The sequence below is a fragment of the Cydia pomonella genome, chromosome 1 (assembly GCF_033807575.1).
Source record: "Cydia pomonella isolate Wapato2018A chromosome 1, ilCydPomo1, whole genome shotgun sequence".
Taxonomy (NCBI): Eukaryota; Metazoa; Arthropoda; class Insecta; order Lepidoptera; family Tortricidae; genus Cydia; species Cydia pomonella.
In genome coordinates this window covers 48,438,483-48,455,517 of record NC_084703.1, presented here as the reverse complement: position 1 = coordinate 48,455,517, position 17,035 = coordinate 48,438,483, and the positions used below count along the sequence as shown (strand labels likewise).

General features: G+C 38.0%; 1 protein-coding gene across 2 annotated transcripts; it reads left to right on the top strand.

The window, feature by feature from the left end:
- Nucleotides 1-701: 701 nt before the first annotated feature.
- On the top strand, nucleotides 702-13,080 carry LOC133525751 (box C/D snoRNA protein 1). 2 transcript variants are annotated; one of them, XM_061862137.1, is made up of 5 exons: nucleotides 702-899; nucleotides 979-1,255; nucleotides 10,994-11,312; nucleotides 11,794-11,946; nucleotides 12,843-13,080. In XM_061862137.1, exons 1-5 carry the CDS (start codon nucleotides 850-852, stop codon nucleotides 13,064-13,066), a joined length of 1,023 nt encoding a protein of 340 aa, XP_061718121.1. In that variant the 5' UTR covers nucleotides 702-849; the 3' UTR covers nucleotides 13,067-13,080. The 2 variants fall into 2 exon arrangements, with proteins under 2 accessions (XP_061718121.1, XP_061718112.1); XM_061862128.1 differs by having other exon boundaries at nucleotides 714-899; nucleotides 12,840-13,080.
- Nucleotides 13,081-17,035: the final 3,955 nt, after the last annotated feature.

Below are 17,035 nucleotides of genomic sequence, written 5' to 3'. Positions count from 1 at the left end.
ATATAGTTACGTAATGTGCTAATTATCGCACTAGTGCGGTAAAGTAGCTCCATATGTACTGTAAAATAAGTAACAATATATATTTGACCATTGTGACACATGTGTACCTATATATTTGACCATTTTGATGCTGACTGTAACGACTGTAACTGTAGCCTCGGTTATCACTATCAGTATTGTTATTTACTATACGTCCGCTGTAAAAGAAAATTAAAGGTACTAAAGGCGCTAATAAGGTCTAATAGTAGTAATAATACTCATACCTATTACATTTTTTATAAAAACAAACACATTTGAAAAAGTAGTCGATAAAGCAGTTAAACATCGATAGATTATTAATATGTTGTAACATGACATCACTATTTTTGTTCGCACATAGACAATTTACGCACACACTTGCATTTCATTTTTGGTCACACTTTTGAAGTTTGACAGTCGTTCTATACTATCCTATTTCTATGGGTTATTGCTACTAACGTGAGTATTATATCCTTTGCTACTAACGGAAATGCCTTGACATAGAGTTTGTGCGGAAAGAGAAGAATCGTGGAAAGTATGGGGCAAAGAGCATATAATCACATGGGGCCCAATACATTCCACGACTCTTCTCTTTCCGAACAGACTATACTATATGTATTTCGCATCCGTGTATGAAAAACGCCTCAACAATTACGCCAATCACAAATTCTCAAGCTCAAATTTTTGTCAAGGTCCAAGTGCTTGTAAAAAAAAAAACAAACGTCAAAATGACGTTGACGTGTGACGCTAGCTTGTTTTGTTTCGGACCACGTGTGTTTATGATATTCATAAGCTTTTGAAATAGGATTACTATACTTGAAGTTTATCACAATGTCGTCGTCATCAGATAGCGAGCCGGAGACGAGGGGACCCGCGCCAAGGTAAAAATACCTCACCCAGAATACCTGGATAGTTAACAATACAAAATATTACAAAAACTCATTTATATGTTTCTTGCAGACTTGGGCCTTGCGAAGTGTGTGCCTCAAAGGAAGCTCAATACACGTGCCCTAAATGCGAAGTGAAGACATGTTGCTTAAACTGCGTAAGAATACACAAAACGGAGCTAAACTGCGACGGTATAAGGGACAGGACGAAATTTGTTCGCATCAAAGATTTCACCGATAGAGACTTGTTGAGTGACTACAGGCTTCTGGAGGAGTGTGCCAGGTTCGTGCATGCAGTGAAAAGGGACGAGAAGAAGAGGTTCACTAGGATAGACAAGGATTTGCCAGTAGTAAGTATAAATGTTTTTTATGTATTTATCTGTAAATATCTATCATATACAACCGGTCTAGCCTAGTGGGTAGTGACCCTGCCTATGAAGCCGATGTTTCCGAGTTCAAATCCTGGTATGGGCATTTATTAGTGTGATGAGCATGGATATTTGTTCCTAAGTCATGGGTGTTTTCTATGTATTTAAGTATTTATATATATCATTGTCTAAGTACCCACAACAAAAGCCTTATTTAGCTTACTGTGGGACTTAGTCAATTTGTGTAATAATGTTCTATAATATTTAATTATTTATTTATATATGTTGTTGTAAAGTACTCACAACTCAAGCTTTGAGCTTACCATGGGTCTAGCTCGATTTGTGTAAGATTGTACCATTAAAAAAAGTATTGATAATTAAAGCAGTGGGTTTTCCTTTTTCCTCAATATATCAATATGAAGAAAGGCCCCAAAATGAAATCAATTGTAGCAAAAAACTCTTTAACATATTCACTGCCAGGAACCCACCTGGTGGGCGCTCGTGAACTTTGTTCAGATGCCGGACAACCCGCTGTTTTGTACGCAGCTATAGACCACCGGTTTCTGGGGTAGTCGCCGTTTTTTGTCTGGCAGTGAATGTGTTAATGTAGAAATTAGGTAACTTATCTTATGATTTCCGGGGGCCCTTGCTTATACACTTAAATAAAATAGCCTTTATTTACAGGACAAAGAACAGTACTACTATATCTCTATGATCTCCCATCTTTTGTATTCTTTGTCTGCTTGCCCTTCGGCAAAGGCCTCCTCCAACCTTCTCCACTCTCTCCGATCTATTGCCACTATTGATCTGCTCCCATCCCATCTCATTAGAGGTCTCTTTGCTCCTCTCTCTCCCTCTCTTGGGTACCATTGGGTGACTCGCTTGCTCCATTTATCTTGCTTGCTCCGTTTATACACTTATCTACACATATCTTTTGTGCGATTGCTCCCTTAAGGTGGTTCGATTAGGTTACCCAAAGCTTAAACCTCACTAGATAGCGCCACAATTGCAAATTTTGAGTTTTAATTTTTTTGTGGAGTAGTCTTGGTATTTCTATACTGTAAATTATGTTTAGCGCACTCTTTAAATAAATATTGAACTATTAAAACAAACATTGAACACTTCATTGTACAAAAACTACCCCTTAATGTCGACAGAATGTTTCTTGACTCTATTTCTAACTATCACTCACACATTCAAACAGTCGTACTGGGATCCTTGTAGTAGACAATTTGGCACAGCGTGAGTAGGCTTCAATAGCGTTGCGGTATGTACGTGGAAATACATGCAAGAGGATGTGGGTTCGAGACTCATTAATTTTTTTTTTTGTTATTAGTATTATCAAGTGCTATTAATAAATTATTTTATGAGAAATATGAGCGTTTTTCCATAAAAATATTAAAAATCTGTTTCTCACACATCATGATATTTTTGGGTTCTTCCAACTCAGAATCACTAGCATAATCAATCCTCGTGCTATAAAAACCCGAAAATTTGTATTGAAATTTTAGTTTTACACTGAAATTTCTTTCACACTAAAATGTGACGTAATGGTATGGATATTTTAGGATATCTTTTTTTAATGCTAGGGTGGAGAAGATTCTAAGTAGAATGAACCTAAGAAAGTCCAAATTTGTAAGTCAGATTTTCCGGTATTTTTTTCAAAAAAAAAACGCTGTTTTCCCTTACTGCCCAGCCTTTAAAAAAGTAGGTACTATTTTACAGCAGAATTAAAACTTTTTTTACGATACATTTAATTAAATTACAGTGAGTTACAAAATTGCATGGCCTTCTATTTATAACCATTATAAAAAGAAATGAGATATTTACCATGTTTGTTTATATTATTGATTTCCCGATATTTTGACACAACTAGAAGTTTCACACAATGCCTAGGGATAGAAAATTATTTATTTATTTTATTTATTGTCAATTTCATTCAACGGATCACATCATATCCAATTTATGTGTTTATGTATTGTATTGTTTTCTACCTAGTTGGTTATTAAATTCTGTTACTGCAATAATCTTTATCTACATAAAATATACCAACGAAAGTTTAATAAAGTATATATTATAAAATAATAAGTAAAATGAAGTACACAAAATCAGGAATCACATATGACAATATCATTCAAAATCGCCTCCTCTGGCTTTGACACAGGCCCTGAAACGACGAGGCCAGTCATCAATAGCGGCACGCACGATTGTCATGTCTAATTCCGTCACTGTCTTAACTATGGCCCGCTTGAGGGAGATAAGATTTGTGTGGGGTTTAGCACAGGCTTTCTCCTCAATAACCTGCTATATGGCATAATCCAGGGGGTTAAGGTCCGGGCTGGAGGACGGCCAGTCTTCGTGGGTAATAAAGTCAATTTTGTTCCTTCGAAACCAGGCTTGAGTTGTTTTTGCCTTATGTGCAGGAGCTGAGTCTTGTACAAAGATCCATGGCTGGTTTTGAAATAGGGTGTGGCTTAAGGGCTTCACTATTGGTTCGAGAACGGTTTCCAGTTTCCGGTTTTCACACCTCTTTCACAGAAATGAATCTGTGTTAGCCCTGAGTATGACACACCCAAAATCATGTTTGGCGGGTGCCCACATTTGTGCAACGCAATAGGGTTGTTTCCATCTACAAATCTTAGGGCATAATTGTATCCCAATAAATTCTTTTGGATTATAAGAACACGTTAAACTACTTTTAGGGGACCTGTAATGACCATATTTTTGTAAATATTGAATTTAAAATATCTTTTGGCACACGTCACGTGACCAAACTCGAAACGTCATTGAAGATTCTGATGACGTCACAACTCTCGGATTGACACTGTTGATAGTTAGGCGATTAACAACAAATGACAAATATCAGTTGACAGTTCGTATCTTCTACGTGTGTATGTAGTTATGTGTCAAACCATAAACTGTGACGTCACACAATTTTCAAAGAGCGTTTTGGGCGCGAAAGCATCTGTCAAAATATATTTTGTTAATTTAACATATTTAAAGCCGTTTTTAGTATAAAAAACTGAATTTTAAGGCAACTTTTAGTTAATATAGAAAGTAATACAAGCGTTTCAAAAAATTGGAATACGATTCTCTTTTAGGCCCCAATTCATTATAGATACGACGAGATAAGCGTTATGTGTGGTATATAATTATAGCTCACAAATCCACCACATTATGTAATTTTTTATTTTTTCGGTAGCATTTGTTTTAACGGGAATAAAGAGGTTGCAAATCGAGTAACAGAACTTCAGAACAGATATCATTTGATATTTACCAGTCGCTTTTCGGTGAAGGAAAACATCGTGAGGAAACTGGACTAATCCCAACAAGGCTTAGTTTTACCCTCTGGGTTGGAAGGTCAGATGGCAGTGGCTTTCGTAAAAACTAGTGCCTACGCCAAATCTTGGGATTAGTTGTCAAAGCGGACCCCAGGCTCCATTGAGCCGTGGCAATATGCTGGGACAACGCTAGGAAGAAAGAAAGAAATCGAGTAACAGAACTTAGTAACCAACTAGGTATAATAGTTATGATGTAAATGTCCATATCATGTTGGAGTCATATATTAGCCAACTAATTATTCAAGATCAATACACTTAGCTCCCTTAGGTATTGGCCTAAGTACAATCTCGGGCAAAATTGAGTTTTATAAAAATGAACTAGTTTCTAGGTCATATTTTCTATGAATTGGTCATTTTTGTAGACTCCAATTTCCTGGTTTTTCGCGGACCAGAATATCGATGATTTTTGTAACTTGATTTAGACGTTGCTATCATTTTCAATCCAAAAACACATAAAATCACAATTCAGAACATGCGGCAGCGTTGTTTTCTATCAAGTACGTCAAGCACCAGGGCGGCTACCGGGAAAATCGAAATTCGTCAATTTCGGGCATTTTTCTCTGTCACTCTAATTACGTCTTAGTGAGAGTAAAAGAGAAAGATCCCCGCAATTTGCGAATTTAGGTTTTCGCAGTAGGCCCCCAGGTCCTGTCAAGCAGTGTTGCCAGGCGAGCGGAAGAGAATTATCGTACTTGAGTGTCAATATTATTGTTCCGTTGAAAAAAATATCGTATGCCAATCAAAAAGGCAGCCCCTAAAAATGTCGAGCAAAATAAGCTTAAATTTCCAATTAATGATAAAAAAAAGACAATTTTCGTCTAAATTGCGCAAAAAATCTATTTGTTTGTGTATTTTTGGGATAGACTCAAACGGTATACAGGAAATTGAGACATTTTAAACTTTAAACTTACACCAAGGAGCCGAACACCCAAAAGATACTAATTTTAGCCTATTTCTGAGAGAAAGTGTCATATTTTGCTTCAAATTACTAGACTTTTAAGGTGGCATCATCCAAGGGCTGAAATTATAGTACTTTAGTGTACGATAATGCTCTTTGGAACATTATGTCATACCGGGTCCCAAATTATCGTACATGTACGACAATTATCGTACTCCTGGTCACACTGAGTGTCAGTGTCGACAGAGTCAGCTAAAAACGCGTCAAACATCGCAACGTCGCGCCGATGGCCGTCCGAAGCATGGAGTGGCAACGCCGCAATGTATTTGTACACGACATTTGTCACACACACATGAGTAAAATTTATAAAAATATAACGTTGATTATTGCATGATTTCTGTATGAAACAAAGTTTTTCTATTAATTTAGCGCAAATGAATATTCGAAAGTAAATAGATGCGCAACTATTTATGTAATAATATTGTGCAATTAATTAATAAATAGCGATTGTTTTTTGTATGAAAATCGAACCACCTTAAGAATGATATGTCAACTACACAAGGGAAAATTTTGCTTACTCAGACAATTCATTCATTATAGAGTAAAAACGCGTACTTCTCGATGTATACTGCAGCGGTTCCTAACCTGGGGGTAATTACCCCCATAGGGGTAAAACTGGTATTTTACAGGGGTAATAAGCTCAATTAAATATAACAGAAATTAGACTTGTAAGAAAGAATATTGATATTTATACTCCCAGTAGGGATAAAATCGGATTCCCTCATAGGGGTGGCAGAACTGAAAAGGTTAGGAACAGTGCTCTATAGCATAACTGGCGTTAAGCCACATTTAGAAGGTAAAATACATCGTAAAGAGGTGTTCATTTAGGAATTAGAAAAACTGGCCAAGTGTGACTCGGACTCGCGCACGATGGGTTCCGTACCATTATCTATAAAAACGGAAAAATCAAAATCGTTGTATGGGAGCCCCACTTAAATATTTATTTTATTCTGTTTTTAGTATTTGTTGTTATAGCGGCAACAGAAATACATCATCTGTGAAAATTTCAACTGTCTAGCTATCACGGTTCATGAGATATAGCCAGACAGACGGACAGACAGACAGATGGACGGACGGACAGACAGACAGATGGACGGACGGACAGACAGACAGACGGACAGCAGATTCATAGTAATAGGGCCCCGTTTTACCCTTTGGGTACGGAACCCTAAATATAAATTATGACAGTTAAGGTGGTTCGACTAGGTTACCCAAAGCTTAAACCTCACTAGATGGCGCCACAATTGCAAATTTTGAGTTTTAATTTTTTTGTGGACTAGTCTTGGTATTTCTATACTGTAAATTATGTTTAGCGCACTCTTTAAATAAATATTGAACTATTACAACAAACATTGAACACTTCATTGTACAAAAACTACCCCTTAATGTCGACAGAATGTTTCTTGACTCTATTTCTAAGTATCACTCACACATTCAAACAGTCTTACTGGGATCCTTGTAGTAGACAATTTGGCACAGCGTGAGTAGGCTTCAATAGCGTTGCGGTATGTACGTGGAAATACATGCAAGAGGATGTGGGTTCGAGACTCATTAATTTTTTTTTGTTATCAGTATTATGAAGTACCTATTATTAATAAATTATTTTATGAGAAATCTGAGCGTTTTCCATAAAAATATTATAAATCTGATTCTCACACATCATGATATTTTTGGGTTCTTCCAACTCAGAATCACTAGCATAATCAATCCTCGTGCTAAAAAAAACCCGAAAATTTGTATTGAAATTTTAGTTTTACACTGAAATTTCTTTCACACTAAAATGTGACGTAATGGTATGGATATTTTAGGATATCTTTTTTTAATGCTAGGGTGGAGAAGATTCTAAGTAGAATGAACCTAAGAAAGTCCAAATTTGTAAGTCAGATTTTCCGGTATTTTTTTCAAAAAATAACGCTGTTTTGTTCTAAAATTAAAGCAATCACTTACTGCCCAGCCTTTAAAAAAGTAGGTACTATTTTACAGTAGAATAAAAAAAAAATTACGATACATTTAATTAAATTACAGTGAGTTACAAAATTGCATGGCCTTCTATTTATAACCATTATAAAAAGAAATGAGATATTTACCATGTTTGTTTATAATATTGATTTCCCGATATTTTGACACAACTAGAAGTTTCACACAATGCCTAGAGATAGAAAATTATTTATTTATTTTATTTATTGTCAATTTCATTCAACGGATCACATCATATCCAATTTATGTGTTTATGTATTGCATTGTTTTCTGCCTAGTAGGTTATTAAATTCTGTTACTGCAATAATCTTTATCTACATAAAATATACAAACGAAAGTTTAATAAAGTATATATTAAAATGAAGTACACAAAATCAGGAATTACATATGACAATATCATTCAAAATCGCCTCCTCTGGCTTTGACACAGGCCCTCAAACGACGAGGCCAGTCATCAATAGCGGCACGCACGATTGTCATGTCTAATTCCGTCACTGTCTTAACTATGGCCCGCTTGAGGGAGTTAAGATTTGTGTGGGGTTTAGCACAGGCTTTCTCCTCAATAACCTGCTATATGGCATAATCCAGGGGGTTAAGGTCCGGGCTGGAGGACGGCCAGTCTTCGTGGGCAATAAAGTCAATTTTGTTCCTTCGAAACCAGGCTTGAGTTGTTCTTGCCTTATGTGCAGGAGCTGAGTCCTGTTCAAAGATCCATGGCTGGTTTTGAAATAGGGTGTGGCTTAAGGGCTTCACTATTGGTTCGAGAACGGTTTCCAGTTTCCGGTTTTCACACCTTTTTCACAGAAATGAATCTGTGTTAGCCCTGAGTATGACACACCCAAAATCATGTTTGGCGGGTGCCCACATTTGTGCATCGCAATAGGGTTGTTTCCATCTACAAATCTTAGGGCATAATTGTATCCCAATAAATTCTTTTGGATTATAAGAACATGTTAAACTACTTTTAGGGGACCTGTAATGACCATATTTTTGTAAATATTGAATTTAAAATATCTTTTGGCACACGTCACGTGACCAAACTCGAAACGTCATTGAAGATTCTGATGACGTCACAACTCTCGGATTGACACTGTTGACAGTTAGGCGATTAACAACAAATGACAAATATCAGTTGACAGTTCGTATCTTCTACGTGTGTATGTAGTTATGTGTCAAACCATAAACTGTGACGTCACACAATTTTTGGGCGCGAAAGCATCTGTCAAAATATATTTTGTTAATTTAACATATTTAAAGCCGTTTTTAGTATAAAAGCTGAATTTTAAGGCAACTTTTAGTTAATATAGAAAGTAATACAAGCGTTTCAAAAAATTGGAATACGATTCTCTTTTAGGCCCCAATTCATTATAGATACGACGAGATAAGCGTTATGTGTGGTATATAATTATAGCTCACAAATCCACCACATTATGTCATTTTTTATTTTTTTCGGTAGCATTTGTTTTAACGGAAATAAAGAGGTTGCAAATCGAGTAACAGAACTTCAGAACAGATATCATTTGATATTTACCAGTCGCTTTTCGGTGAAGGAAAACATCGTGAGGAAACTGGACTAATCCCAACAAGGCTTAGTTTTACCCTCTGGGTTGGAAGGTCAGATGGCAGTGGCTTTCGTAAAAACTAGTGCCTACGCCAAATCTTGGGATTAGTTGTCAAAGCGGACCCCAAGCTCCATTGAGCCGTGGCAATATGCTGGGACAACGCTAGGAAGAAAGAAAGAAATCGAGTAACAGAACTTAGTAACCAACTAGGTATAATAGTTATGATGTAAATGTCCATATCATGTTGGAGTCATATTATATGTATTAGCCAACTAATTATTCAAGATCAATACACTTAGCTCCCTTAGGTATTCGCCTAAGTACAATCTCGGGCAAAATTGAGTTTTATAAAAGTGAACTAGTTTCTAGGTCATATTTTCTATGAATTGGTCATTTTTGTAGACTCCAATTACAGTTACACTTTTCTTGGTTTTTCGCGGACCAGAATATCGATGATTTTTGTAACTTGATTTAGACGTTGCTATCATTTTCAAACCAAAAACACATAAAATCACAATTCAGAACATGCGGCAGCGTTGTTTTCTATCAAGTACCTCAAGCACCAGGGCGGCTACCGGGAAAATCGAAATTCGTCAATTTCGGGCATTTTTCTCTGTCACTCTAATTACGTTTTAGTGAGAGTAAAAAAGAAAGATCCCCGCAATTTGCGAGTTTCGGTTTTCGCGGTAGGCCCCCAGGTCCTGTCCAAGTTTCAGCAGTGTTGCCAGGTGAGCGGAAGAGAATTATCGTACTTGAGTGTCAATATTATTGTACCGTTGAAAAAAATATCGTACGCCAATCAAAAAGGCAGCCCCTAAAAATGTCTAGCAAAATAAGCTTAAATTTCGAATTAATAATAAAAAAATACAATTTTCGTCTAAATTGCGCAAAAAATCTGTTCATGTTTGTGTATTTTTGGGATAGACTCAAACGGTATACAGGAAATTGTGACATTTTAAACTTTAAACTTACACCAAGGAGCCGAACACCCAAAAGATACTAATTTTAGCCTATTTCTGAGAGAAAGTGTCATATTTTGCTTCAAATTACTAGACTTTTAAGGTGGCATCATCCAAGGGCTGAAATTATAGTACTTTAGTGTACGAGAATGCTCTTTGGAACATTACGTCATACCGGGGCCCAAATTATCGTACATGTACGACAATTATCGTACGCCTGGTCACACTGAGTGTCAGTGTCGACAGAGTCAGCTAAAAACGCGTCAAACATCGCAACGTCGCGCTCGAGGCATGGAGTGGCAACGTTGCAATGTATTTGTACACGACATTTGTCACACACACATGAGTAAAATTTATAAAAATATAACGTTGATTATTGCATGATTTCTGTATGAAACAAAGTGTTTCTATTAATTTAGCGCAAATGAATATTCGAAAGTAGATAGATGCGCAACTATTTATGTAATAATATTGCGTAATTAATTAATAAATAGCGATTGTTTTTTGTATGAAAATCGAACCACCTTAAGATAAAATGCATTTAGTAAGTAAAAAGTGTTTTATTTTATTTTCCACACAATTGATAAGTCCTTTTACCAAACCAAAATTTATCATACACCGAACATGCTTATCGTGCGTGGTACGTCTTGAAACGTCGTCATTGGCAAACTCCCTCCTGCCAAAACACAAGAGGGGAAAGCCAGAAAAAAAAAATTGATATCAAGATCAATGTGGAGAAGGTACGCTTCACTCCTGCTCACCAAACTTCTGTATGTGTACAAACACAAGAGTTAAAAGCCGCGAAAGAGCTTGTAGACGGTCTCTACTTTTACTTTATATATTTAATTTCATCCACATAAAATTATATTCTTTTTGTATTTTATGCGTTTTAATAAGTTAATTTATATATTTTAATATTACAGCATCTATTCAAACTGAAGATAGCCGCCAGAGACCGTGGCATAGCCCTGCAGTTCCTAGCTCAGAACTTCTCAAGGCACTCCGTCAACACCACACGCTACAATTACAAGACAAATGTAATTAGTTGGCGCGTTGAGTGGATCTTCCCTAACGCTGAGCCGGACATGGTGAAATTTGTAGACGAGAAATGCTTGGAAACGAAGAGGCTTTCCGAGCTGTTGGATAAGTACTTGGATGTCAATGCGGAACCATTTGAAGGGTCGAAGGCTCTGACTTATTATAAGTCTGTTGGGTTTAAAGGAGTCAAAGTGTTGTTGAGAGGTATGTATAATTCATTAGCTGATGTAGAAGTTTTCATGGCAAAAACTAGTGCTAGACAGGCTTCGTATCTGTAGTAACTACACACATTGCAATTTTACTTGTAGTTTGCTACGCTTCGAGCAGCACAACTGAGTTGTATTCTACAGCATTTTATACTGTAACAGCTTAGGTACACAACTAAAGCTTAATTTTTGTAAATATTTTTAATTTGCACGAGTACTGGTCGTTATTGTGGGCGCAACTGAAATACGCGGTCTCGCCCCCATACTACATTAGTACAAGAGCGGTTATGTGTGGTTACCGCAATTGTCTTACGCGCTGCGTATAGCAGTTGAGGTGGTCTGTGCATTAAGACTTGGAATAGTGCCAGCGTCCTCAGCATCTTGATATTACCCTATTTAACAAAAAAAAATAAGAAAATATTAGCAATATTTTCAAGAAAAATATTTAATTTGTTTCCTAATAAGTAACACTGTTTCAGCTGAGAAAGTAAAGGGGTGCGCCCGCAAGTTCTTTGAGCTGGACCCGAGTGAGACGTTAGCGGAGAACCTCTCCGGGAAGTGCATAGTTGAGTTCCCGCTTGTGTTCGTCGTGCTAAAGGACCACGCCTACAATTTCGACATCATCACACCTGGTAAATATGACTTCATGAAATCGGTCACCCGTCAATCTAATCCAGTGGTGGGCAAACTTTCATGGCGGGCCTCTCCAAACGTCACCGATAATGCGATTTAGAATATATTGCGGCATTTGGCCGATCGATGGAATTCGTTGCTCCTAAGCGAGCAATTATCTAAAAAAACTGTAGCAAGGCCCTCTGGTGCCGCAAGACATAACAGTTATAAATTGAATAATTAGATTTGACATTTTATCCGACGATCACTATACGATAAGTAATTGCTTATGTATCCTTTTACATTAACTATGAACATTGTATTGAGAGATAAATAAACTAAAACTATTTTTTTACGTTGCATCCGAGTTATACGTATTTGGGGCGAGAGGCCCATGGATCGCGAGGCCGCAGGCGTTGCCCACGTCGCCGAAGCCTAGCGCCGCCTATGGTCAGTAGAAGCCTTCGGACTCGTCCACCGAGGGTTCCGTACTTTTTAGTATTTGTTGTTATAGTGGCAACAGAAATACATCATCTGTGAAAATTTCAACTGTCTAGTTACCACGATTCATGAGATACAGCCTGGTGACAGACGGACGGACGGACGGACAGCGGAGTCTTAGTAATAGGGTCCCGTTTACGTTTAGGTACGGAACCCTAAAAATGGAGATGTGTTTTACACATCATCGGTTATGATTTATTGCGGGAATATATACTATTGTAATAATAAATTCTTTTATTTCAGACACATGCGATCCATAATTACAAAATCAGTAATTTATTAACAATTTTAACAAAATGAGAAAGAAAAAAAAAAAACATTAAATATACAATAAATAACACTTGCACACATAAAATTAGAAATTTTGAGTTACGGTTTAGTGTTGGAACGATAAATGTTTTTATTTTTGCAGAAGATGAGTTTGAAGAACAACCGATCGCGACAGAAACTCCCTCACAAAACGAGGCCCAGAAGAGAAAGAGGCCGCTGCTGACGGAGAAAGTGGCGCTGGAGAAACAGAAGGAAATACAGCAGGAGATCAAAGAAGATAAAAAGAAGAAACCTAAGAATCTGCTTTTCACGACGGGGTACTCTTCCGAGGAGAGTTTAGACATGAGTGATGATGAAATTAAAAAATGAAATATTTAAAATTATTGTCTGTGGTAATTATTAATTTTCCCGCTATAAAAGAAAAGTAAGTTTTCTAATGGCCGGTCGAAGTATTTCACAGATGGCGCCAGCGTTGATTTTATTTTAATCTTTATTGCACAAAAGAAAAACAATCTTATAGTACAAAAGGCGTCATTTTCTTTCCCTTGGCTCTGAATGATTTGGTCACCTTTTTAATACGTCCATAATGCCACGTCATCAGTACTGTTCCGAATCGTCACCTAGCTCGTCCACTTTCTTATCTTGTCCATATTCTTATATGGTTGACACTTGGCAGTGCTACTGCCAAAGAGAATTTGAAATAGAGGTGTATGGTCAAAGAAATCTTGTAGCGACGTAAATTTACTGCCATCTTTCGACACATTAAAACTTTTAGAACACCATTTGACTTTAATCCTTATTATTTTACTGATATGTGTTAAATATCAAAAAGTGGCGCCATCTAATAGATCAAAGGCCAAAGGTGTAGCAGGCTGGCGCCATAACCTTTAGGTAGTGCCCGGTAAGATGGCGCCACTTTAGGGAACGAATAAGGATCAAAGTCATATGGCGTTCTAAAAGTTTTAATTATATGTCGAAAGATGGCAGTAAATTTAAGTCGCTACAAAGTTTTCTTTGACAATACACCTCTATTTCTAATTCTCTTTGCTACTGCTAACTAAAAGCCGACATAGGAATGGTGACTAGTTAGCACCCTGAACTAAGGAATGTGGACAAGTTGCTAGTAGGAGATGGAGCATTCTACGGGCTGCCTCGTACGGACGCATTTTATTTCCTGTGTTGCGACTTTTTTCGGCGTTTAAGACGGAAGAATTTCTTTTTTGATCTAACGAAATAACGGTGTTTTTTCTATGACATTCCATTTCGGGAGAAAACGTCTTTCACTTAATCTTAACAAATCACTTTAATTTTGATGTTGAGCGCTTCAGCATAATATATTCTAGGTTTAAAAGTTCCGCTTTAAAAAAACATTTTTGTTTTCCAAATAAAAAAAAGGAAAATTTATAAACCTAGTTTTTCATTGAGTCAATTTTCTTCCGCGTGTTGTCCCTGCATTTTGCCACGGCTCACGGGAGCCTGCGGTCCGCTTGACAACTAATCCCAAGTTTTGGCGTAGGCACTAGTTTTTACGAAAGCGACTGCCATCTGCCCTTCCAACCCAGAGGGTAAATTAGGCCTTGTTGGGATTAGTCCGGTTTCCCCACGATGTTTTCCTTCACCGAAAAAGCGACTGGTAAATATCAAATGATATTTCGTACATAAGTTCGGAAAAACTCATTGGTGCGAGCCGGGGTTTGAACCCGCGATTGCAAGTCGCACGCTGTTACCGCTAGGCCATCAGCGCTTCAATGTCAATAGCCGGGTTCACACAGAGCGTACATACATTCGCGCGAGGAAATTTCCTCGCGTACTAAACGGCTAGTGTAGACGTGCCTCGGCCGAGGCGGCGCGCGCGTTTTCCTCGACCGAGGCACGTTTACACTGGCTCGTTGTGTGGACCCGCCTGATGACACGATATTTTTTTATAATTTGTATTACAAATAAGAATCTGTATTGCAAAATTCAAATATGTATGTAATATCTATTAGTAAGTCTAGCTAATTTTAAAACAACAAATCGTTAAAACATTACAGCAGTATAGGTTGAAAATAAAAGCTATCGTTGATAAAACATATTTTATTTTATAGCATTCATCAAGAACTGTAGCTTAACACTTAATATTAATTCCATTTAATGATAAAATGGAGGTACATCACTTTGGAGGATAAAGAAAAGCTAGATTCTTACCTTTTTTTGAAGGGTTAAGAGCCCTTAATCCTTGGAGCGTTCTCCGATTTCACGAAATAACGCTCGATAGATGGCGTTGGCGCTCGGTACGCGAGCGCCGGCAACGCGACGCGCGTTTCAATGCAGACTAGAATAATCTTGATAGTTTTCAATATAATTTCAAGCAACATTAATTTTAGTGTCATATGATATCATATGGGCACTCTTTATTTTATTGTATATGCACAGTAGTTTTTTTTTTTAATGTACACTACTACTAAGTGTACAGACTACAGAGTGTACTATAACCCTTGCTCTTTATTCTGTCTCTTTCACACCAATGGAAAATGAAGAAGTTACTAAATGACTGCAGGTATAAATAAAGTATATTAGTGCGATAGAGAGACAGATAGTGTTTCGTTGTCGTATCGTAAACGATTGGCATGTTGGCCACACACTTGCTTAGTGCCTAGCTAAAATACCAATCGTTTGCGTATATTAGTGCGATAGAGAGAGAGTAGTGTTTCGTTGTCGTATCGTAAACGATTGGCATGTTGGCTACGCACCCGTGATACCTAGCCAAGAAGCCAATCGATTGCGCATATTAGTGCGATAGAGAGACAGATAGTGTTTCCTTGTCGTATCGTAAACGTTTGGCATGTTGGCTACGCACCCATGCTGCTCAGCCAAGATGCCAATCGTTTGTGCATATTAGTACGAGAGAGAGACAGATAGTGTTTCGTTGTCGTATCGAGTGGCATGGTGGCTACGCACCCATGCTGCGTAGTCAAGATGCCAATCGTTTGCGCACATTAGTGCTATAGAGTTTCAGTGTTATTTGAAATCACGTTAGGGTTTGTATTATTATTTTTGACCCGAATGAAGTCCATCCAGGTTCTTATGATGGAGTCAGGAGTTGGTCACCAGAACTCCTAATCTATTCATTATAATTCCATCGTGCTTGGGCTCAAAAGATTTGCCCTGACGAACACCATCGATCTAGATGAGGTCCAGGGTCTCATGACGGAGTCAGGAGTTGGTCACCAGAACTCCCCAGAACTCCTAATCTACTCATCATAACTCCATCGAGTTTGGGCTCAATAGATTTACCCTGATGAGCACCATCAATCTAGATGAAGTCCAGGGTCTCATGATGGAGTCAGGAGTAGGTCACTAGAACTCCTAATCTACTCATTATAATTCCATCGTATTCGAGCTCAATAAATTTGCCCTGACGAGTACCATCGATCTAAATGAAGTCCAGGGTCTCATGATGGAGTCAGGAGTTGGTCACCAGAACTCCTAATCTACTCATTATAATTCCATCGTGTTTGGGCTCAAAAGATTTGCCCTGACGAGTACCATCGATCTAGATGAAGTCCAGGGTCTCATGATGGAGTCAGGAGTTGGTCACCATAATTCCTAATCTACTCATCATAACTCCATCGTGTTTGGGCTCAATAGATTTGCCCTCACGAGCACCATCAATCTAGATGATGTTCAGGGTCTCATGATGGAGTCAGGAGTTGGTCACTAGAACTCCTAATCTACTCATTATAATTCCATCGTGTTTGGGCTCAAAAGATTTGCCCTGACGAGTACCATCGATCTAGATGAAGTCCAGGGTCTCACGATGGAGTCAGGAGTTGGTCACCAGAACTCCTAATCTACTCATTATAATTCCATCGTGTTTGGGCTCAAAAGATTTGCCCTGACAAGTACCATCGATCTAGATGAAGTCCAGGGTCTCATGATGGAGTCAGGAGTTGGTCACCATAATTCTTAATCTACTCATCATAACTCCATCGTGTTTGGGCTCAATAGATTTGCCCTCACGAGCACCATCATCATTAGGAGTTCTAGTGACCAACTCCTGACTCCATCATGAGACCCTGAACTTTATCTAGATTGATGATGCTCGTCAGGGCAAATCTATTGAGCCCAAACACGATGAGGTTATGATGAGTAGTTTAGGAGTTCTGGTGACCAACTTCTGACTCCATCATGAGACCCTGGACCTCATCTAGATCGATGGTGTTCATCAGGGCAAATCTATTGAGCCCAAACACGATGGAGTTATGATGAGTAGATTAGGAGTTCTGGTGACCAACTCCTGACTCCATCATGAGACCCTGGACCTCATCTAGATCGATGGTGCTCATCAGGGCAAAT